Source organism: Heliconius melpomene, chromosome 13, assembly GCF_056956725.1.
Source record: "Heliconius melpomene rosina isolate 202511_hmr_F chromosome 13, ASM5695672v1, whole genome shotgun sequence".
Lineage (NCBI taxonomy): Eukaryota > Metazoa > Arthropoda > Insecta > Lepidoptera > Nymphalidae > Heliconius > Heliconius melpomene.
In genome coordinates this window covers 13,997,403-14,023,163 of record NC_140401.1, presented here as the reverse complement: position 1 = coordinate 14,023,163, position 25,761 = coordinate 13,997,403, and the positions used below count along the sequence as shown (strand labels likewise).

General features: G+C 35.0%; 1 protein-coding gene across 5 annotated transcripts in view; it reads left to right on the top strand.

The window, feature by feature from the left end:
• Positions 1-25,761, top strand: part of lilli (AF4/FMR2 family member lilliputian) — a 201,410-nt gene that overhangs the window by 164,934 nt on the left and 10,715 nt on the right. For 3 of the 5 annotated variants that reach the window (XM_085196634.1, XM_085196632.1, XM_085196631.1), the window contains exons 10-15: positions 18,606-18,648; positions 18,851-18,925; positions 21,212-21,449; positions 22,647-22,784; positions 23,497-23,730; positions 24,185-25,136. In XM_085196634.1, coding sequence (XP_085052760.1) covers positions 18,606-18,648; positions 18,851-18,925; positions 21,212-21,449; positions 22,647-22,784; positions 23,497-23,730; positions 24,185-25,136 — 1,680 coding nt within the window. Of the gene's footprint in view, positions 1-11,494; positions 11,646-18,605; positions 18,649-18,850; positions 18,926-21,211; positions 21,450-22,646; positions 22,785-23,496; positions 23,731-24,184; positions 25,137-25,761 lie in introns of those variants that run through there. The other 2 variants (XM_085196635.1, XM_085196633.1) reach the window with 2 other exon arrangements.

Sequence of the window (25,761 nt, the reverse complement as noted above, 5' to 3'; positions counted from 1 at the left end):
ACGATTTTATTAAGTATTTGAACTTCCTTTCAGTTAATATAGTAAATTTCCGTCGCATCTTTCCATCGGCATTCGACACTAGCAAGATGTTTCAATTTTGTTAATTTCCTCTAAAGCCTCCGAGTGGCAGTTGTATTTATTTACCAAGTTGCCGGTCGACCGGCGCAGCTCCACGCGGACTCATCTTCGTTAAGTTTTAATTAATGCCCGTAGTTTGTACACCGCAGGCTTTTCTGTCGCCAGATTTACTTGTCGCTCTCTCAATCGAGTGGGCCGTTAGCTGGCGGCTGATGCTTCATTATGGAATCAATTTGTTAATTATTTGAAGGACTTCTGTTTATGTTTAATGACTTCCACGCTCCGTGCACACTTCACTAACCCGTCGTATAGTATGTTAAGAATATATAATAATTATTGTTCATTCACTTTGTAATTTAATGAATGAAAATTACCTTCTGTTCGCCAATTAAAATTCCCCTTTACTTGTTCAAATTAATTTAAAATATTGAATATTATAAATTCCTTTGCTCAGTTGGTCGGATCGTTATCCTTAACTGAAACACTGCTCCGGTTGTTTAATACCTATAGGTATAATGTTTGCAATGTTTGTCAACCACTCGATATGTACGCTATAAAATAATTATCACCAAATTATAATATAAACACGCATATATGAATATTTGCCTTATGGAACACCTTTTATATTTAAATAGGTGCGATTTGTTCGTCGTCTCATTGTTCCCTCACAATGCTTTTATCCCGTAAATAATATATCGCGATTGCGAATACTTCACATTCTACAGACGGGAGAGGTTCAGAATTGAGAAGTTAAGAAAGTGAGATTCCTAACTCAGATTTGCTCCTTTTTCCCTCATACCGCTGGCTGAAAATTGTGGCATTCGCAAGACAATGTATTGGCCCGATACTATTTCATTTCGAACGATCGTTCGCTTTGAACGTGATAATTCAATTGGTCCCGGAATAGTTCTAGTTTCTTAATCCATGTTTTATGGGCTTTTTTTAGCAAAATTTTGCTATTTTATTATTTCAATTTTCAAAATCTTTCAATATGTATTTAAGAAGCAATATTTTTGACATTTGATACGTGCATTATGTTTTCTTATAGATTTCTTTTGAAGCTTATTTCGTAGATCCCTATACAATTTGTCTTATATAAACAAATGAGAACATGTCATCCTAAATCCGTTTGCTGAACGAATCTTCAATATAAATATAAATAAATATGAAAAGATCATCCTTTTGCGTCATGGATTTATTTTAGATGAATTACAATTACCCATAAATAGAATACAATGGAGTTATTTCAATGTTAATATCGTCAATATACGGGGATACGTCTAATCGTAGTACGCCATCTATTGACCGGGCCTCGTGACGTAGCCGGGGGGCCCCACCCGCCGCGTACGTAGACGTGCTAGTGACGTGCCATTGTATCAATCGAGTGGGTAGGTGCTGTTGTAGTAATTGTTTTTTTTTTATCACGATAATATAGTAGGTTATTTATTAATAATTATTTGGTAGAAATATTATTATTGATTTAATTTTGTATTTTGAGTAATATATGTATGTGCATTACATAGTTACGAAGGGCACGTGAAATAAAATAGTGATTTAATATGGTTATGTAAATATTTTTCTATTTATAAAGTATAAGTCCTATACATGAATTCAAACAAAATGTAAATTGAATATTTTGCTTACTAGTTGAATATCGCAGTACCACATGCAAAAGTCACTCATGCGAATATATTAAGAATCGATTTTGTATGCAAGTCTAGACGTCCCCGCCCTATTATCTGCATACGCTCTATTTTCATCAGTCGTAGTATTTTACTACAAGTCTACAACTACTCTTGTTTATTGCGCTCTCAGTTAGATTATCGGTTAAACTCCGAATGCGAGTTATTCGATAGTTTCGGTACAACCGTTGTTAAGTATGTCGAAACACTGGTTGGATCGCTTATAAATATCTATTTGGAACTTATGTTTAATATTATTTATATTTATTTTTATTATACTTGTTTGTATTACATTATGTTATGGTACAATGCGATGGTAGTACACTCAAATAAAAAATGTGAATTCGACCTAGTCGAAGTTTATATGGGTTTATATGGGTTTCATCACTTCTATTTCGACTCGAGGTAAACTTCAACATGAAAATTATACATCTACTTTAATATTCTCTCTAAAGTATGATAAACAGCAATTTTCGGTACTAATCGTGTTTTATTATTCACTAAAGATTTTAGTGACAAGCTTCTTACGGCACCGTTTGGATGGGAGTCGTCGTTTAAGAGGTAAATCAACGTCAATTAAATTATGAAGGGTTAAGGGGCCTGCGCTGCGCACTTTCGCAAATCTTGTCCAAAACAAAGGGTGGGGCGAGGCGCACGTTCGCACAGATTTTTCTATATCTGTACTGAAATATATGGAATATTAGATTTTAATTAGCGTGGTTTGTATTTGATGCTGTGCTTTTTGAGTTGAAATAACACTGTGGTTTGTTTTGTTTAGGCCTTTATTTTGGTGATAGTAGTTAAAGGAGTAGTTTCTATTAAATTTTATATGCATTATTATTACATGCGTTGGTTAGTCAAGTGCAGCAAGAAAAGAGAAATTCTTCACCGATACATCTAGTGCGGAGGTTTAAAATTGAAGCTTAGAAAGTAAGCGTAACTAACAACTCGAGGCAATCGTTCCATCCGAGCTGTTCTGTGTACTGCATTCGACACCACTGTCAATCAATCAGTATGTTGTAAAAACTGTAGGATATATATTTTTTTAATCAACATGCACGAATCAAACAAAGGCTTTTTTGGTTTGGCCAAAAGGATGAATTCCAATATTTTGATTTTACTTGGTTATATATGTACCTACCTATATAACTGTGATAGGTTGTGGGTTGGATTCCCACTCGGGGAAATGAAATATTTGATATTTTCATTTCTTCGACAAGGCAAAGCGCGTTGTCGAGTTCTGTTACTCAACAAGCATCGGCATTCAGAATTCTGTGGAAAGTGGGGAACGGGAGTGTCTCTATGGAAACGAAGTGTTTTAGCACTATATTCCCAGGTTCCTTCTGTAAAGGTAAACTTTAAAATATTTTATTTACTTGCAACTTACAATTAAAAAGCATTTGATCTTTTTTTCAATGGTGAAGTTTATACTAGTTAGTTCCACAATCCTGTAGCTTATAACTCTCTTTACTATTAACTTCATATAAGAGATTCGTTAGATGGGGTGAGGTAATGTAACGAGCGTACATGTAACCTAATGGGAACGGACCAGTGGAAACACCGTGACGCATTCTAATGCCGACCCAGATTTGAAGCAATTGGCTGCCATTATGTGGTACCTTTTATCGTTATTTTTTTTCGTAAACTTATTTTTTTTCGTAAACATATTATTCATTGATTGTGGATTCATGATTGATGCATGTTTAGTTCACGTTCGAGGCAATGTTTATTACTGTGTTTCTAGAAAATATGTTTTTATAGAATAAGTAAGACAAAGTGCCGCGTTGGAATCCGCCATTAAACAACTATGTTTTTCTTAAATTGGCGGTAAATGGATAACGGAATGATGCATCAATTAGCCCTTTTAACATAATCCATGATAAAAAAGTAAAAAAAACCTAATAGTTTCATTAGTCTATGCAACACTTCGACTACAGTAACAATTGCATATATAATTTGATGGGAACAGACTAGTAATGAAGCCTTTACGCGTCCTAATTGCGATCCATATAGAATGCGGTACATTTAGTATAGTGTAGGTACACCTGTATAAGCTGAGATATGTTATCGTCGTTTGATTAGTAAGGAAGGTCTTAGTGACGGTCTTTGGTAATTTTATTAATTTTATTTAAATTTTCAAAAGAAATATTTACTTTACTTTTCATAAGTCATGTAGGTATATCTATATTATTGTATATCTCGGGTATATCACCTAGAGAAATAGTCTTTGTATATTTATGTAATTCCCACGAATTTGAAACGAGGTAAACGAGTTAAATTAACACTTTTTTAAAAATATTTTTAATAATATTTATATTAAGAAATGATTAAACTGAAATAGTTTTAAAGTGAATTATAATCATATAGGTATAATCTTTATTCAAAAAGAAAACATTTGAAATCCGTTGCATGTATAAGTATCCATCGTGGATGCTAAGCTGAGCTGCCTGCGGCGTCGTGTAATGGCCCACATTCAACGGTAAACTATCACGGAATCCACGACGCTGCCAACTACATCCTTACGGGAGACATACGAGTATGTGCACGCCGCCTATCCACCTCTTACCTACTGACTATTTATTTACCTATATGTTTATTTTATAATAGCTTTATAAATATTTGAGGCCAGTCGTGGCGCGGTGGCGCAAATGTGTGACTCTAAACGCGACTGGTTGTGTGTTTGATCCCCACTTGAGGTAAAAAAATATTTGTTTAAATTTTGTATTTTCTTCGCTCTGGTTTCGTGGCAAAGCGCGGCGTTGAGTTCCGCCATTCAACACGCCTCCAGAATTCGGCGGAAAATGGGGAACTAAGTGTCTTAATACTATTAAGCTCATTTTGTTTTGTAATATTTACAGCAAATCAAGTAGAAAAATAAAACATTTCCCCCCCAAGTTATTCAAACGACAACGATTCAAAAGGCGCAATTAAGTAACAGCCGTCATAAATAATAATAAAAAGCAAATAAGGAAAAACGACCTTTAAACGCCGTGAACGAAATAATAATGATGATAAGTATAAAGTTACGAGCGGCGAGTGCGCCACACCCGTTTAATTTTCAGCCCTCGTCAAAGCCTATCTGAAATAAACATACTTGTTTATTTGAGACGTTGCAAAATATCATGTCGAGTGGTTCTTGCGTGATATACAGTACTCGTACAGTATACTACAGAACGCGGTCGAATGTAAATTCCCGTAGCAATTCCTATCTGTGCTTCCCCGCTTTGTTTAACCTCTCTAAGCTCCGATATGAAAGACGGCTGCCCCCCCTACAAGGACGCCGTAGCTGCCTCCACTCTTATGAACCGAAACGTCGCAAGTCCACGATGTATCCAAAGCAATTTTAATCCTCAATTGCCACAAGGAGACACAATTTTCCTCATAATAAATCGGGCTCCACTAGGGAGGATAATAAACGCATTATTTACACGACGAAAATTGAACTTTATCGAATCTTTGCGAGGTTTCTTTCCCGTAATATTCGACCGAAATTCCTGAAGAATCTACTTTCCGTAACGGAAGCTATATTTTCTCTGTCATTTTTTATTTTTTCGAGCGATCTCTCACTTTTTAGTCTTAAAGTTTTATCGTTCCGCGGTAGATTGCATTTGACCTCGAACAACATTTTAATTGCCCTATTAAAATTGAGTAGAAAAATCTCGGGTCGGCTGTTTTCCTTGATCTCTCTTGGATATGGGCAGTCCGCTTCCAAGGGTTTTTTAGTACTGCATGCTTCCAACCATGTCGTCGTGACGCGTAATTAAATTAATTAAAACTGGGATTCGTGAAGCCATCCTCCGTGCACGGTGCGCGGCCACTTACAAGTGTAAGATGGCAACCGATACTCTTAAAATCAATTAAAAGAAATTATCTGTGTTTTTACACGTCGTTTGAAATAAATAGCTTTTCGAGCTTTCATGTAAGAACACGGATACTGAGCAGGTTTCTTTTACAAATCTTAACCTTAATCAGTCTTGGTCTTAAAACTTTATTTTATGTCTCCTTGAAGCTCTTATGAGGTATAAATATTTCTCAACGACAGTAATCTTATATTATTAACTTGGTGTGTAAACTTCGTGTGCTCCAAACTTTTATGTTGTCTTTAATCAATACACAGCCGAATGGGAACTTTTACCCTCTCCAAGCAATTATATGAAGGGTTGAATCCGTCAAGTATTTTACAAAGGATTTGAAGTAATTTATACATAATAAAGGAGGGTTCAATGTTTTAAATACACTGTGTTTTAACTTTCATTGGTAACAGTCCATATTGATTACAAATGATTTAATAAAGAACGAACTCTTTTTAAGATGTAATTTATCAAACTTTAATCTATTATTGTAATTTATGATAATAAGAGTTAATAAAACACTGTCAAATATACTTGTGAGTTGTATTTATTAAATTAACATCTTCACTTAGCCGTGCTATATTAATAATTCTAGTGGAAATGTTAGCCGACCGATTTTAGCAGGAGTCACGTACACACAATTGATATCCGACCATTTAGTATTAATCGCATGAGCGTATACAATCTGTATTGTTTGACCTTTTGGGCCAAAATCGTTTGCAGTAATTTTAGCATAATCTTGTTATTGCAAACATATGTAAAATAACGTTTTATGGGAATGACATCTGTACAGGTAGCAGCAAGTAGTACCCACGGACTGTAATTAATGTGCAATATAATTAAACCATATGTGAAAGCTATGGTTTAATTATACTTTTGGCATTTTATAATTTTGTACATTTTTCTATATTTCTCCTATGACTCAAAGCAGGGAGAGCGAATCAGTGATACTTCTTACGCTATCTGCGTATTTTTAGATACGCGTCGTCTCCATATTTTACTTGGGGCCTGTACCCCCCATAGTCCCCCGATCCGAGGGGGACTCCTAATGGCTTTTAAACAACTATATATTACGTGCTGTTGAATGATTTTAAATACTTTGAACTGAATTTGTTACTTATTTATATATATGTAAATAAGTCCTACTTACCATTTAAATAAAAAAAAAAACTATAAGTGCTATCTTAAATAAAAATGTCAATAAAAGAAAAAAATATATAATTTTGGTACAATAACATATAAATTAATTAACATAATCCATATCATGTTATTTTTAATTAAAATTAACAATAGGTACCCATCCCAAACGGTAGATATTCGATCGGTTAATGTGGCCGTGTACGATACACGATGAAATTAACCGCGCGCCAAGTGGAGGCGCAACCGTTTAATTTTGCAGGGTGACATTAATTTCGGGGCAGATTTCAATGTATTCGCGCTCGAGCGTCCCTGACATCGTCGCCTTTGTAATATAAATCACTTCTTTTAAAATTGTTTTATAATACAATATTTTCTAATTATATTTTTTGTAAATATTTTGTAAAACTGAAAATTTGTTGGTTTTTCTATACTTGAGTTGTACTAAAATTAACGCCAATATTTTTTTAGCTTCTCGCTGTATCCCGCACATTGCGGGCAGCAGGATAAGCAGAGGGAACCTGGGAACTTAGAGTTAAGACACTCCGTTCCCTTTAAGACAAGTTCCCCACTTTCTTTCAAATGCTGGAGACATTGCGTGTTGAGTGGCGGAACTCAACGCTGCGCTTTGCCTCGTCACGAAAATATTAAATAAAATGAAATTACGATTACAGCTCGCACGCTTGTGCCCTTGCGCCTCGAACGTCATTAATAACTGTCCAAAAATAAAATACAAAATGCGATAAATTATGTCAACAGTTCTGGGAAACCGTGATGTAAACAAAGGAAGGAAAATAAAAGTTGTAAAGCTCACTCGGAGTAACATAAAGCTAATTTTATCAGAGCCCTTAAGAAAGCTAATTGTACGCGTAATTCTTCGTTCGCGGTCTTGGTATTTAAGTCTCAATCCTTAGAAGTTTTATAGCGTTTGTGTAATTATGATTTGATATTGTACTTGTCGTATAAATTGGTTATATTAAAATAAATAATAAATAGTTTTTTTTTTATATTACTTGTAAACGCCTCTATGGTAGAGTAATATATTATACTCTACAACACATGAATATAAATTAAATGTATTGACAAAAACTAGTTAATTATAGTAAATTTATATAAACTAGTTATTAATAGTTTTAGATTTTCTATTGAAATCTTAATTTCATCTTAATTATATCAATCCAATAATAATTTAGCATATTTCCGATTGAAAAGCCATTTAATAGGCTTTGCGATCGGCCGTAATCATTTATTTTCAGTTTACGTTGAAACTTTGTGGTTTATTCGGGTGTTACGGGCCGACTGATTACATTAGCGCCTCGTTACGTAATGAAACTGTTCTTTTACTGTTTTTTTTTTAAGTTAATGATAATTATATACAAAGTTTACTTTTCGTTTAGTTTTTACACTCTTATTGGTCATAAATATTTCAAAAGTAGCATTTTATTTAAATTATGAGTCTACGTAATTGCTCGTTTTTTTTCTATGGAATATATTAGCACGTGGCAAGTAAGTAGCATATGGGGGTTATGCCACAAACAGCCCGCATGCTGCTAGGGGCAGGTGGCCAACAGGTGCCCTCGTGGATTGTACGATTTAACCGTCATCACTGCACCTTGGTTATACAAATGTATGTATATTTATGTACGCTATAAACTACGTAACTTAGATAGAGCTTTTGATTTTAAGTTAATTAGTCAACTCACTTAGCTTTCTTAATAATATTCAAACGATAAGAAAATTAAAATGTATAGGTACTCTATGTATTACAAATAATCAATTTAAATTAAGTTTTGATTTAAAATCAAGTGATGTTTAAACATATTTTATATTGAAATCAGTATGGCCGTATAATAATATTCATGAGCCTATAAAATCCTTCAGTTATTTGTGTAATGTTGGTCATGCGTACAAAGCTGCGAGTGCCGTGCAATATATTGGGCATTACGTAATATTAATAAAGCAGCTCCATTTAGACAGCAGCCCTGGTATACAATGCATGTTGCTTTTTTAAAATAAATGCCGGCTTAGCGTATGTACATATGTACGAGTTAATGTTATTAAAATATATACGTCTATAAAAACCATAGCGTCGTGGGTTCGATTGCCAATTGGGGGATGAGAATAAGGCGGTGCGTGACGAACGGAATGTCTTAACACCCCGATGTATGTGGTTACCCCAGAAGCTAAACTTAACAAATGTACCACTAAATCCCACTATAGTTAAGTGCTTTAGGTTTGATTTCCCGAAAAAAATAGAATTTATGTAGTCTGTCGAAAAATATTAAAATTCTATTGAAATTTGTCTAGACGGTTTCTTATTTCTGCTGGTAGATGATACTTTGCTCAAGTATCTATCAATCAATCAAGTGAATTTGTATATATTATATACAAAGATAAGTATTATACTTGGTGGTATTTCTTTGTTTTTCAATATTTTATAACTCTATGATTATTCCAATAACTTTTATTTATGAAAATATTTTATTTTAACGAAAACTTTAAAGTAAATTAACATGATGTGATAAATATAGGACGATTTGAAGAGTCGATAAAACATTAGTTTAACGCGATGCGAGTACGGAAATAGACCGGGAGGCGGCGACGCGACGCCGCGAGTCGACGCTCCGTAGCGATGCTTCATATAAAAAAAAAAAAACTACAACTCTACTGTTATTGTAGGAACAATTTCATAACAAGGATATCCCAAAACTGTAAATATTTTACAGTATTTCAAAAAATTTATAAATATTTTAAAGTGCATATTTTTATATGTTAATGATATGAATGTATAATAATGGAGAGAAATAACAATGGCCGCTAAGTATGAGACGGGATTGTAACTCAGCGCAAAAGTGTAAACAAAAGCGATGTAAATGTTTTTTTCTTTGTAATTTATTTCTATATTTTCTCCACGCAAGACGAGGGCGTGCTATTGATGTCATAAAGCTTGGCCGTGTCGCGCGAACACTACGTCACTTGTTTATTTACCCACATGACATCGAGTGTGCATTGTTAAAGGAAAACGCACGGAATATTATCACAATTAGATACTTACGTGTTTCCTTACAATATAAGAATATTTTCAAGAAAACCCAAGTTCAGTGTCAATTGTTGATAATTGATTGGTTTTTTTTATTCTATATTTAGTAGCTCTGACTTTAAGTTTAAGTCGTGGATTCCATTCCATAATTCTTTATATGATATATGCTACTTAATTTCGAATTTACAGAGTACAATTGTACTTTTGTTATAAAAGAACAAAAGAAAAAATATCTTATGGCTCAAAAGAAAGACAGATTGAAAGAAGTTAGACAACAAAGACATTTAACCCCTAATTATAAATGTTGAGAAGATATTCAATTCATAACCTAAACTTTACTTTTATATTGTAACATTCAGCTTAAAAGACTGTAAGTGGGCGTCACGAAGACGCTCCGATCCGGGGGAGTAGGAACTACCCTCGCTAATTAAATATTTGGCAAGTTACCCCCACTATTCTAACGATGCATAGCTAATAGTGCATCGAGGACGCGCGTCCGAAAGGCGCGTGCGGTCAGTACACTCGCGCGCGCTCTGGCGACCTCACCGCTGTGAGGGCGACTGTCACGGCCGAAACAAACGTATACCTGAATACTTTACATACCACTTTACGTACTAAGATACCGCTTCGCGTCACACTTTCTCGACATTTTGTAATAGTTCTATTGGCTCTCAAGTCGCCGAGGTCAACATTACAAAATATCTATAATACCTATTATAAAATTTTATTTCCCATATGATTTGAGAAGGTGTCTACGAAATGTTGTAGCAATGCTTGTCTTTTAGAACATCTGAGAATGGTCCAAATCGGGAAGCTCTATAGTGTCTGTATAAGGAGTCGCGTACGTGCCGTGTCGGGCGTCCCGAAAATCGATGAAATGCAAACATGTTGATGTGCGAATAATCAAGCCGCGATTCAACCCCACGTTTCAATGCGAGTAATAATAGCGACAGAGGGAGAGAGGGAGAGAGGGAGTACAACTTGCGGAGGGCCGAGGGCCGCGCACGCGACTTACTACTTAATTTGCAAGGATTAAAAGTCACTGTGCATTGATGAGGCCGCGTCGCTGCATGCACTCGTGAATGGCTCATTCTGATCGATTTTAATGACCCTGTCTACTACGCCACGACGAGAGAACTCCAAATTCATTGATTAATTATATTGTCTTATTCTCTATATGACATTATATTTCTATATTCCTAAAACACTCGTTTGAAGTTAATTCATATAACATTATAAACACAGCTTAATCACACGCCTTTGTTTGCTTTTCACGTCGCTTGTTAAATGAGACGCACATGTAACCCAAGAAGACACGTATAACGGCATTACCCCACCTTTCTTTTAAAAGGGTCGTCGTAAAAATAAGTGAACTTCGAATTAGATTACAAGAAAGCGGATTAGAAATACGACAAATCCGGTGACTAGTCGGTAGATTCGTAAGAAATAGAGGGGAAATAGGGGATCCTTGTCACCACCTGTCCGTTTTTAATAGCTTTCGGAAGGCGCAGTCGTCCGGAGGCCGTCGCTCGCGCATCTGTCGTTACTTCGCGCCAAAACATACAAAGGAAGGATGTGTTAGACATAGAAATTATTTAAGTTGTTTAAACATACGTTTTGTTGATTATAAGCTATTTTGGTTTAGGTTCTCGGAGATGAATAATTATTAAGTGTTTTTGACTGTGTTAGTGAACTTTGACTTAACACTAGTGAAATTAAAGTGACTTTTTAAGTGCTATGTGACAATGTTGGGATTTCTAAGATCGGATTTTGGATATCAAAACCGTTTGACACTCTTACAACAGCTCATTGAGTGTGGAGATGTCTTACTTGGGAAGGAGTTAGATATCGTATATGGTACGTACGTATAATTGAATAAGCAATGTGTATTTATAAATTAGCAAACCTAATGCTAAAAATACAAATAAAAAAAATATATTAGTTACATAGATTTTTAAGGAAAACGTCCCAACTATTATATAAGTGATTTTCCATATCTAGTGGGTTTTAACAACCTTTTTCCATACGTCCGTTCTAATGAGTCATACAGCAAATAGCAAATAGATGCCGATACATGAACACATGAACTCTACTCTACGCCATCATTTATTATCCACTCAGTACGTAGAAAAGCAACATTTCAATAGCGGCAAATTAGTCCTACGACAAATGACTTATAGCTCCCCGTGCAAGTCTGACTAAATTATAGCATAGCGTCCTGGGAAATAATAAACGGTTTTAATTGTTTAAGTGGAAACCCAAAGGAATATTGCATTCGAAATAAGTGCTCGTGTATAAGAATGTATGTGTGTATGTTTGTATGTATGTAGATGCATTATGTAATTAGTGCTTTGTGTATTTTTATTTCTATCTCTATCTATTAATATTAATAGCTAAAGGGTTTGTTTGTTTGAATCAGAACTGTCATAGCTGCTGCCTCTTCTATACTATATTAAAACATATCAGTGCTCGAATAATTTCTACACGTTCGCTCACGTCAAGTCTTTCCTAGTAAACGTTACTCAATTACGACAGCCAGTGACAATTGTTAAGGAAAAAGACGCAATATATCACAGAACAATCAGATATAAATAACAGGTGTCAAAATATGCACCGGCGCGGGGGTGCGGGAGTGCGCCTTGTGGAGATGCTAATTACTAAGATTTATGACGCGGCCAAGACAATGCGACGATAAATAAAAGAGATTCGATCAGTTTCTACCACTCAGTGGATCCGAGATACTCGATTGTGTCAAATTCTGTGTTTACAATAAGAGAATAGCTGGTATCGGTTGGTAGTATTGAGTTGAAGTGAATGGAGATGCTTGTTTCTTCGGTCGCTCTTGTTGTTAGTTAATGGTAGGCATTCTAGGCGTGAAGTATCAAAAACGAACGAAAAGTGGAGAACGGAGAGTTTTAACACGATGTCTACCTTCTCGTAAATGTCGCGTTATGTTTTGGTATCTTAGTGTTGCGCGGCGGCAAAGGTTCAAAACTATTTATTTTTATTTCTACGTTCATGTCTACACTCAACAGAGTGCAATGTAATGGCCCAACAATTTGGAGGAAAGTGGGCAACAGAGTTTCTTAACACTAGGTTCCACTGACTTTTTATGCTATATAAATAAACAGCATGAAGCTGAAAGAAAATAAACCTATAAGTTTTCAAGTGCTAACTTAAGAAGGCGTGTGAGCGTGTGTAATTATAAACTTGATTGTAAACAATAGCGATTGTAATTAAATAAATCATAAGCGCAAGTGACTTGTCTCGTACCTATCATTAGACATTGACAGCTCGATGAAAACACGTGATTATCTGAGATCACCCATGTAGAGTTTACCATTGTCAATGTTATTTGGCCTAACAGTACTGTGAAAAATATAGTATTTAAAGCGTAAAAGAAAACTTTAAAGTCTCTTTGAATTACAAATACTAAACGATCACAAAATATATAAATGTCATTAATTATATAATTATATAATTATTATTTGCCTGACTTGTTTCGGGAAATGTTACTTGCTACTTTATATATCTTAAACGATGAAACAAAGTATTTTGTCCAACGATACTGGGAATTTGCTTGTTTTAAATATAAATGTTCCCTCTAGTTTAATTTGAGCTTGCCACCACTTTGGACCATGTAGAGCCAACCAATGAGATAGCATCTGCTTTTTAAACGCTATGAGTCCTGACTATAACAATATCGAACAAATCTTTTTGGTTATTTTAATAGATAAATAATTTCATCAGCGTGAAGTCTTTAAATTAACAAATTTCAAATTCAATTTCACACGAAATTTGTGTGCGTAACGCTACGTGCGTACGTTAGAGCCGGGCACACGATTAGACACGCAAAATTAAAGAAACATTTAGTTCCTTCTTACCCAACAGTCGTGGTTTTTAAATTACTTTTTACTAGTTAATGTCACCTTCCCACGAACGGAATCTAATTTGTTACATCATAAAGAAAGAGAGGCAGGGGGGACCTCGCTTGACCTTCGAAAACACAGCATGAACGATACCAGAGAGAGGTCCCGTAAAAGGCATGTTTGAAGTTTGATGACAGTGGATGAGACTTCGTCAAAAGAACTGAGCTCCAAACGCACCTTCTTTCACAGAATAGGTATAGTGCGTTTGGAGCTTAGTTCTTCTTGCTACCCCGTTAAGGGTAGAGCATGAAGTTAAAAAAAAACAATTTTTTTACTCCATTTGCTTTATTTTTATTTTCAATTTTTTTATTGTAATGTCATCGTGGTACGCATAGCAAAGAATTTAAGAATTAACGTATTACTTTAATTTTTATGTATTTCCGGTCCTAACAGACAAAGCATTGTCTTCCGTCTCTCGCAACTCAAGAACATTAACTAATAGTTGAAAAAAAATAGGTTCTTTTCACTCTCCCGACGAAATGAAATTTCAATGATAAATATTTTTGTCTAATGTTTTCTATAGGAAACAATATGACAAACAAGTATCCAACCTCACACGTTTTTGTTCTTTTAAAAGTCAAGATCGGCGTTAAACGTCACATTTCAATTGTTGTTTATTTTTATACCCACTGACTAATTGTGTAACAATAATTGAAAGTTTCGAAAAAAAAATGAAACATTTTAAAATTATATTATAAGTCATAAATTTCCATAGAATTGCCTATTTCGGCAGTTTGTTAACTCTAAACAAAAGATATCAAATAAAGACCTTCTAAGAATCTCGTCCACCCCTTTCTTTTGCGCAATATAAAACTTTTCACAAATCGAGCGTGAACTAACCTTTGAAATTTGGGCGTCGCAAATAATGAAATGTTTATTATTGTTTATTTTCTTATTTGTTACGTGTCATTGTCAAATAGGCCTTAGATCCTAATAAAGATTTATTTCTTCCCTAAACGAATACTTTAAACTGTATATTTAAATATCTGACGGAATATGCTCTTTTGTCTTGATTTAATTTTTAATTTATCATATATTTCTCGGCTATGAATTATTTTCATTTCTTCGCTCCGGTGACAGGACAAAGCACAGCGTTAAATTCCGCCACTCATTACGCAATGTTTCGAAAATAAGACTGAGATTGGAAAACAGTGTCTTAAACACTAGTTGTTCCTTTTTACATTCGCACTATAAACCCACTATAATTGCCATTAATTTAAATTTTATTTCAAATCGACATCTGTGCATATTTATAAATTGTTAAGTTATATTATTTTTCTACCACTCGCCAATGTTGTTTCCACGTAAAGAACAATAGGATTACATTTGACCGACGAACCGCAAACAGAAAAAAAAACCGCAGACTTAAATATAATGTGAAAAATTCTTCTACGCCGATACGTCATCTATTGCCATAAAGGTAAAGCTTTTAATTGAATATCCGTTCTACACGGTGATTGACCTGTGTGCACTTACATACAATCGAATAAGGTAACTCTGCTTTTTTTATATTAGAAACAGTTTGTACGTTTGTGTCTATCGTGATAAAGTTCAATTTTATTTAAAATAGTGTAAGGTTTTAATGGCAGATATTATTAGTGTCGTTTTAATAGATAGTTAATGAACGTATATAGTTTTATAGATTTTTTAACTTTATTTAACCGCAATAATATCCTACAATCATTCTATTGTAGGTATGTATTAAATATTTTATTAAAAAATTAAGTGTAATTGTATGGGAATTATTGTTCGCTGTAAGAATTGAAACGATCTTCACATAAAAGTGGATACCGAAAGGAAATATAAATATTAATATGGTTGCTCTAGTAGTTTTTCTCTTTTCAACATTTTTCATTAATTTAAGATAGCGATTAGCAACTTTCGCAATATCACATAAATACATATCACACTAATAACCGCCTTATTTTGTATTTTGAATTCGGTTAAAAGTTTATCAAAACGAGTTACGTTGAATTGAAACTTAACATTTCCAAAAAGAAATATTAATATGTAATAAAACACCATGGCGTTTTGTCCGTTACACACCGATGGTATAAAAGTTTATTTACTTTACGCATTCACACCACTCCCGACCGTAGTCTAGACTTATAATGAGCTTCATTCAAAATTAAATTGAACTAAGTTCATATCGTTCGTGCTCTAGTGCTGGCATAAAGCGAATGTGTATTTCAACAGACTCCGCAAGATGTGATTTTTTTCAGAATAGGTAGATTTTTTATTTAAATGTTGCAGAAATTTACTGGAATAATCGTGTTTTTTTATATAATGTTCCTTCATTTAAATAGCAACATTTTTTTAAATTAGTCGCAGTGGCACACAAGCACGCGAATGAGATGATAAATTTCTCATTGGAGGTAATGAAATATTTAGTGTTTTTATTTTTTCGCTCTGGTGTCGAGTCAAAGTGCGGCGTTTAATTCCGCCACTCAACACCTCTAGAATTCAAAAGGAAATAGAGAGCGAGTTGTACTAACAATAGGCTCACACAGAGCCCTACCCTGCTCTGAGGGATACGGCGTCAAGCTAAAAAAAAACTTTTTAATTTATAATTACATTAAACTCTCGAGAATGATGTGTGACAATAAAACTAAACTTATGCTCCAATTTTTTTTAGTTTTACACTATTTCTCACGTATAGCGGGGGAGGGAGGCAGGACTTAGTGTTAAGACACTCCGTTCTTATAATCTATTCTTACAACTGTAAAAAGTTCAAATCAATAAAGAAATAAGCATTTATTAAAGTGTATAAAGTGGCGGTCGGAGGTACGAGAAGCGTGACGCGCATTGTACCTACGCTAATGCGTCGCAATGATACGTTCTCATAGTTTGTGTAATTACACTCCGCGGTACCGTTTCCTTTGTGCGTCTGTGAAGGGCCCGGGATGACATAATCTACGCATATATTTTATTTGTTTGTTGCGAAAGCTACGTGCTAGAAAATGTTGATTATTATATAGTTAATGTTTTTTAATTATTTTTTGGTATAAACAATGTTTTCCTTGCAAGCGACCATGAAATCTCGTATAAAAAGTCATTTCCTCACTATCAATTGTAAATTTTAATTTTAAATTAGCATTTTTTTGTATCTTAAAAACAAACGAATATAAAAAAGTAGTCAGAAAAACAGTTACACAAAAATATTGTTAAATCGGCCATGACGATGTATATTTTAATTTTTTTACATAATTTCACGTGGATTGTTCGTGTATTACGAACGTAAACGTCGAGACAAGAAGGACATTTGCATTCTCTCAACGGTACCGCGAGACATCTTGGAGCATCAATCTTTATTTTCCTAGAAATACTGTATTCACATTTGCTACGTGCAAATGCTTTACTCTTTTTATTATGACATTCTTTAAAAATTACTTCTTCTGTAGTAGGTAGGTACGTTAAATGTAATTGCTCGTTTGGTTTTGAAACTTTGTTCGTGTAATGGTTGTTCCGGTCGCTTATCTTCAAATCTCCCGCATTTTTGCGATGTGGGAATTTTTTGATACTTATTATGTGACTTCTTTCTATGCTTTATGCTTAAAGAGAAGCAATTTCGTATTTTAATGTGAACAAAAATATACCTATAACTATTAAATATTTAATTCTATTTCAAAAATCACTATGACAGGTTTAATTAGAAAACAATTCAAGGAACTTTCTTATTAATGAAAAAATAACTTTCCACAGACTTAGTAATTATTACGCAACATAAACCAATTAACGTACTTTTCGACTAATATTCCACAAACAATTCACAGACAAACATGAAAGTAATTGTAAATTTGTGAGCGCAACGGCCATAGGGTCGTAGCCCTGTAGGACGGCTAGGTCACCGTCACTCAAACCCTATGTCTCACTTGTTTATTTTAGGCACTTCTACTTATATACCTACAATATTGTAGACTTATTGGTTTTTGATTACGTTCTTACGTAAATTTTATAAGATTTAGTTTAATTAAGATTGTGGCGTAGCGGGACCAGAGTCTATCTGTCTTCGACATGATTGAGGGTTCGATTTTCACTTCAGGTGAATGATTTTTTTTTCATTTCTGGTAAAAAAAGAGAACTCGAATTTAGGTGGGAGGTGGAGAACGAAGTACCTTCACGCTAGGTTCTCTATTTATATTCTGATATTTACTGAATACTAACCGAGATAGACCAGAGCGACCGTGTAGACCTCAGTAAGTACATTGACTGTACATACGTACCTACACACAATGAGGTGGCGCATGAAAGCAGTATTGTATATCAACAAACAATTTGTCGAGTGGGAACGAGAACCAGCAAAGTACAATAACTCGACAAGTTTGATTGAATTATTCGTATACAATCTCCAGTCGTGCCACTGTAAAGTTCGTAGCCCTACGCCGGTATCGGCTGGGAACCAAACCCGGTGTTTACATTCGCGTTGGCTGCGCCTAAACAAACAGGGACCTTTCTCGACGGTCTAGCACCCATTTTGATTTCTATTGCCCCCTCTATAAGAGTTACACTTGTATCTATTGAGGCATTAATAAGTTGCTAAGCTCCTGAGTGTGAGTGACGAAGACATTAACGGTGGTAAGTGGTTTTAAAACTAAGACAGCGATAGAAACAAATGTTTGAAAGTTACATTTGTAATCACGCTGTGTTAAAATTATTGGAATTTTGTGTGGTTTAAATAAATGGAATTTTACATTTTTTTATTTTAGTGGGAACATTTTTAAATATACGTTTTTTGGAATATGCATTTCCTTGTTTTTTACTTTTCTTGTGAATTGAGATTAAATCAGAGATTATCTAACGAATTATATAACATGGACTTGAACATTTCATAGTTCCGTAGTGTTAATATGTTACATTTTACTAACGTTTCATTTTTCTTTGTTTACAGGCGTGGGCAACCGGATATCAAATTCAAGGAGTTCTGTGTCTCCGTAAGTATCACAATTATACAATAAAATACAATTTAAATAAATTGATACTTTATATAAAGGATCAATTGACTTTTTATGGACTTTATTTTTTTATCATAATATATAGCTTGATAATCTATGTAATATCTGGAGTTATAAAATAATTATAGATTTATTTTAAATTAACTTATAAATACCATAAATTACTATTGCACGCTTATAGTGACGTGGTAAACAAGAGCCTCGGGCTGTCGGAGAGCGACGACGAGGTCGCAGCTACCACTACCAGACTAGAACCGTAAGTTTTGTACTAATTCAATACGTTTGATTTCCTTAAACATATTGTCCTTATTATAGATTTTTTTTTGGAAAGGATTTTTAATCAAAATTGCTTTCATGTAAATGACGCGGTTTGAGTTCCGGAAAGCTAATTTGTTATGGCCTAAGCTCGGGCACTTAAAGTGTGTTTAAGATCGGGAGAACCCGCAGGTAAAGCCTAGTGAAGAACATTGTTACGATTGACTATTATTTCTTTGCTAGCAAGTTCGTTTCTATAATATAATATAAAAAATATAACTTATATAGCTTATAATTGGCTGTCATGATAATTCTATTATACGTATACCATTTACAGGCAGATTAAATTATATAGCGAGTAAATATTGTCGCATTACGCTTTCACCTAGCCTTGGCTCTCGACTCAAGTCGGTCAACTTATGACGAACATTCTATATTATATCTACAGCTTACTACACACTACATACTATGTAATGCAATATCGACATTGACCTTTTTATTACGTCATACGAATTATATTTGTGTTTAGTATATTATGTACCTACTCGTTTGTATACGTTTATTTTGAGTGTTTTGATGATGTGGAAATTGTTTGTTTGTTTTTGTTTTTCAATTGATTGATTTGTGAACTTGAAAATAGGCTGTTGTTATTATTAAGGATGTTTCCATAATTAAGATATTTAATTAAATCTGATAAAACGCGGTGTTGTGTTCCACCAATCTACACTCAATGTCTCGAATTTGGACTCGGAACATGCAGATTAGTCACTCAGTTCTCTCTCCTTACTGTTATATATGTGGGATGCAACGTGAAGCTAAAAAAATATTGTATATTGGAGTTGAAACGAAAATTCATTAGAATTATATCATAATTTCTTATAAATAGTGAATATGTACTATAAACTATACGTTTATGTATAAAATAAGCCTATCGATTTGTATAATAATAGCTTATTTCAAGTTTTCCAATAAAATACTAACTTTTGTGGCGTCCATAACGGACTTTTATTGTCATATTTAGCTTGAACCCGTATCATTTAGGTTCAATTTTCAAGTCAATTTACCGCATCACCCGCTCGATATGTTCAGTCAATAATGTAGGAACTTTTTTAATCTGCAAGTCCAATATTTAACTATACGAGTAACTTTTATCCATAAACTGTATGAGGTAATAAGTCCTCCTTTGTTTACCGACTTCGGTAACAGACAGTGATACGCTTGAAAGGCTTCGTATAAGATTATTAAAACTGCTTGCGTTGTTTTCTTTGAAAATATAATTATTGAGGTTATACTCGTGTGCTTGGGCTTGATATGTTGAGACATGAAATATAGATTCGATTTCTGTTGTGTGTTTGAGTTCTTTGTAGGATATTTATTAAGTCTTGGGCCACAATTGTGCGACTGTTTCATTTCCTCACTCTGGTAACGAGGCAGAGTGCGGCGTTGAGTTCCGCCATACAACACGCGATGCCTTCAGTATTCGGCTGAAAATGGCGACCGGATGTCTCTTAATGGGACTTACCGGACTGTCTTAAGACTAGGAAAACAAAAAATATAAAATAAATAAGATTTGATTTGCTAAATCTTTTAGGTAAATGAAACGTAAAAGGTTCTACTATGAAAATAAAACTCTCAGTAACCTTATACGATACTATAATCGTATTTTATTCAGGTATATTAAACGGTGTCTGCTATATAGATAATTTACGTTTACGTTCTTCCACTTTTATAGCAAACAACGGTTATACGGCGTTTACGCTAGATAAATAACGTTCGTTAATAATGTGAGAGGAGCACCTAGTGTGTATCATATGGAAGTTAAGCTATATTGACTAAAGGTGTTCTCAAAAGTAATGATTTTAGTATGTTTGAGCTTGGAGTCATTGAATCGCATTCTACGTTTATATTGTTAACTGAGTGTTTCGTATATTTATTAATTCATTACATATTCAAGGCGAGTTATTCATACTTTATACTAAATATTTTTAAGCTTTACGTTTAATCCCGTTTATAGCAGACTGGATAGACAGAGTGAATGTTGTTTTAAGACTCCGTTCCCCACTTTCCGCCGAATGTTCGAGACATAGCGTGAATAGCGGAACTTACCACTTCGCTTTATCCTGTTACCAAAGCAAGTAAATGAAAATGTTAAATACTCCGTTCCCCCCGAGTGATAATCGAACCCACAACCGTCGCGCTTACAGTCACACGCTGTGGCACTGCGCCACGAATGTCTCACTTATATTTTATATTATGTTTGGAATAATTATTAAACCTGTTTCCACAGCATTCTCTCACCAATCGGTTCAGGCGGTAGTCCAAGCTCAGGTAGCGAGTCATCTCCCTCGGATTCGGAATCTGAGTCCTCGTCAGCGGAGTCCACAAGTGGGAATGCGCCCCCGCCAGCCGTCGCTCCGCCCCCCGCCCAAAGACCCTCATGGAGCTTGTCGAACTTCGCACCACCGCCTGCCCATCCACCTGATCACGATTTGAGCAATGTTCTGGCCGATGCGAAGGAAAAACCGGTAGGTTTTTTGGTATTATCTATCTGTTATCGATTTTGATTACATTATAATATAATATTTACGCTTCTTTACTTTGGTGCCGAGGCAACGCGCGGCGTTGAGTTCCATCACTCAACTCCGCGTCGGCGGATCATTATCTGCCGACGCGGAGTTGAGTGATGGAAACGTAGTATTTTAACACTAGGTTCCCTCTGCCTACCCTGCTGTGTGCGGGAAACAGCGTGAAACAAAAAAAAATATTGTAATAAAACGTTTATTTTTAATATGTATATATTAATAAGGTAAGTTAAATTCACATTATATATATTTTGTAGGTGTTGTGTAACAAAGAAAATATTACTAATAAAGCTACCTTATCTTGCTGATGTGCACACCGCGACACTGACCCTGACACTTAATATACCTATAGTATTATTTTTTTGCAACAACAAGTCAGATAGTTTGAAGTGCAGGTAGCACTTGAATAATGACTAGATGGCACCTTTCTCAGGTGTTGAATTACAAGAGATAAACACTTCCCCGTATGCGGACCCTGATTCAGCGAGCTCGTCGTGGCGTGTGTTGCAATTGCTCTTCAGCTTTTGTACTATTAACATCTCTTTTGTTATTTGTGTTCCTTAAGAAGAAGAAGTTTTTTTTTAATTAAGTGCTCCTTTCTAATACTCAATGGATAACGATTTGTTCCAACTTCTTCTAAGATTGATGCAAAGTATCGGAAACGGTCGCAATGAGAACATTCAGCAGCCATGGATAGATTTGGCCGTGTTAAGGGGCAATTTGAGAAATGCTTTGATTTACTTCGAAAAGAATTTATCTGATCTCCCGCATAGAGAAAGGCATAAAGTGTTGGACAACTATTTTAAAGTAAAAGATACGCTTTGGAAGGCTGTTGGTGCTTTGCATGGGAATATGAGCACAGTGTCTAATGTGGTAGTATAGTCGACACAATAATTGATCCCAAGAAAATATTATAATATACACTTTAAATGAAACTCTTTAAGCAAATTCAATGTGTATTAGAATTATACTGACGTTTCGAACACGCAGTAGTCCGTGGTCACGAGTTGACTCAATACATATATAATTCTAAATGTGCTCGATTAATCCAGTTAGAGTTTTATTTTAAATGTGCAAAATACCGAAAATCAAAGATCTTATCACTATAATTATTTTTTCTTGACATTAAACTCATAAAAGTTATCTTTACAGAGCCCAATATCAGAACTGTCGGATTCAGAGGCATCCTCGCCGTCCCCCGGAGCGAGGAGACGGAGATCTCTCGCTAACCGCATCTCTGCCGCGTCGAGCGATGACGAAGCGCCGAGACCGAATCCGGTAGGGAAATTGCATTATTTAGATCAGTATATTAGATTTAAATGTTTCTAATAATTATTATTATATTCTTTTTATTTGTTTGGTCTATCTTAACAAATGAGTATTTGTAATTTCAATCTATAGAAAGCACGTCTGAATATGATTTTTTATTTGAAACAACCTATGCCCGTGATTCCGTCTGCTTGGGAAAGCAAATTAATATTTTTTTATGAACCAATTGAACAAAAGCTAATTACTACTATTACACTAATTGTGTTGTAGTTCACAAAAAAAAAACCATAGTAAAAACTCAATTTAAATTGTCCGAACCGTTTCTCAGATTAGCGTACATATAAAATATCATTATTTTAGATTAAACTAGTATAGGTTACTGTGATGAATGTCCTCAATAATAGATTTTCTTATTTATCCTTCCGTGAAGATACCGTCTGTATCGTTACAGATAGCAATCACTTACATATATTTTAGAAGTATAGATTAAAGTTAAATAACTATGTGTATAGTTGTAGAAAAATATACTATATAATACATAGTTAAAACAGTTATTAACTTCAGCGATGTAAAAAGTGCGTGGGTATATAAGTAATAATTTTTAAAGTAAGTAGAGTAAAGCTATCTAAAGCTACCTATCAGACGGTCTTGCGAAGTTGTAAATCACTAAAAGATAAAACCTTAAATAACATATAAATTCAATAGTTAACTTCCCCAACAGGTACGAAACCAAACATCACCTTCTATATCAAATAACTCCCAAAGTGGGGTCAAACGTGGTAGGCCGCCAAAGCAACCTCGTACCCCCGAGGAGAGGCCCGCCAAGAAGAAACGTGGTCGACCCCCTAAGAAGACCCTCGGGGGTCCCCCCACGTCTGCTCCCGACAGTGAGCCCGAGCCCGACCCGCCACAGCACCATCCCTTGCAAGACACTAAAACGCATATATTTAGAAAGGTAAGCTTGTATAGTGTGTGTATAGTGTGTTTATGTTTATTCCAAACTAGATAAAAGTTTTTTTTGATTGAATATTAGTTAAGTATGTTTTATAGCATGACAGTATCTAACTGTAAACTCGTTATTTGTAAATTCGATATTCACTTGGAGGAAATATTTTCAAGTTTCTGCTCTATTAAAGCAACGTGCGGCGTTGAGTTTTTGCCATTTAACACTGAATACCTTAAATTCGGGCGAAAAGCCCTTTTTGTGGGATAAAATATGAGGCTATTATGTTTGTAATACATTTGTAGAAAATTTGAAATTTTAAAAATGTTCTTTAACTTGTACCTTGTAAAGTTCTATAATTAACAGAACTCTACTCTGTCTAATCTACTCTTTGTATATTAACAGAAGTATTTTACAAATTTATAAATATTGGCTAGTATATTAATTGTAATACCGTTTTTTACAGGTTTTTACACCAAAAAAGACGGATGAGTGCGGAGGCAAGGGCGGTAAAGGCGGCAAAGGGAAAGGCGGAAAGGGCAAAGGTCAAGTCACAATAATCGAGAGCACAGCCCTCGAGTCCAGGGTCGACGACGATGACAGAAGGCACAGAGATCGATCAGCAGAGAGACGGAATGAAGAAGCCATCGCAAGAGTGTCTCCGCCGCAAGAACCAGAAACACTGACGAGGAAACGGGAAGCGGAAAGAATGGTCTACGAGAGGATACAAGAAAGAGTTGCCATCGAACGGCCTGAACGAACGAACGACCGGATACCCGACCGAACAGACCGGCCCCCCGACAGGCGGTCCACCGACCGACTACCCCCCGACCGGTTAAACACAGATCGGTTGCAGGAAAGACTAGCGAATGATAGACTGTCAACCGAAAGGTTATCAGATCGATCGTCACTCTCAGACAGGAAATCTACTGATAGGCTATCTGAAAAAATGCTGATTGATCGGATACCGAGCGAGAAAATGTCGATCGACCGTTTATCGGGCGAGAAGCTCGAACGGATGAGCGACAAAATGTCGCACGACAGACTATCGAGCGACAAACTCACGCACGAGCGTTTATCGAGTGATAAATTAACTCACGAGCGGTTATCAAGTGACAAATTAACGCACGAGCGGTTATCAAGTGACAAATTATCGCACGAGCGGTTATCAAGTGACAAATTATCGCACGATCGGTTATCGAGTGACAGAATATCACACGATCGGTTATCGAGTGACAAATTGTCGCACGATCGGTTATCTAGTGACAAATTAACGCACGATCGGTTGTCCGGCGATAAGTTATCAATAGACCGGATATCGGGTGAGAAGTTACCTTTGGACCGGATGGACCGGTACGTTCGGGCTGAGGCCGACGTTGGTTTCGTACAGTGTCCAGTTCAAAACTCTTTATCTAACGGTTAGTACTTATTTATTATTTGCAAGTTTATTTATTGTGGCTTTTTTCGGCTTTTAATTTGTTACTCGTATAATTATGTCCTTTTATAACGCACCTGAATTTGAAAATATAAATTTGGTGTTTATGAGAACTTCAAGTGATGAAAGTGACATTATTAGTAACACGAAGATGATTACTAATACGCAAAAACATATCTTTATAATATTTAAAGTGTTATCCACACACTTGAAGTTATAAACATATTGAAATTTCGTATAATATTGAATGTAATAGGATTTGAGCCCGTGATCTGTTCGAGTGCTCTAGTCAATTACTATATATGTTTACATCTTGTCATGTCAAATGTCTTTATGAATAATTGCAACTTTAAATTTTCGTCATGGCAGGATGTTGACGTGTTATCAATTAACTAAAGTGTTTTGTACTTACTAAAGAGATCATTATTATTACAATCTGAAATACGAATAATCAATATGTTAAGAACAAAATATTACAATTCTATGTTCATTTTGCACAATACACAATAGCGATTTCATTTGCATAGATATATATTATACCACATTCTCCCCACTAAGTGCTAAAAGACCTATTGTTATCCCATAGTTGTAGTCTATTGTAATACTTA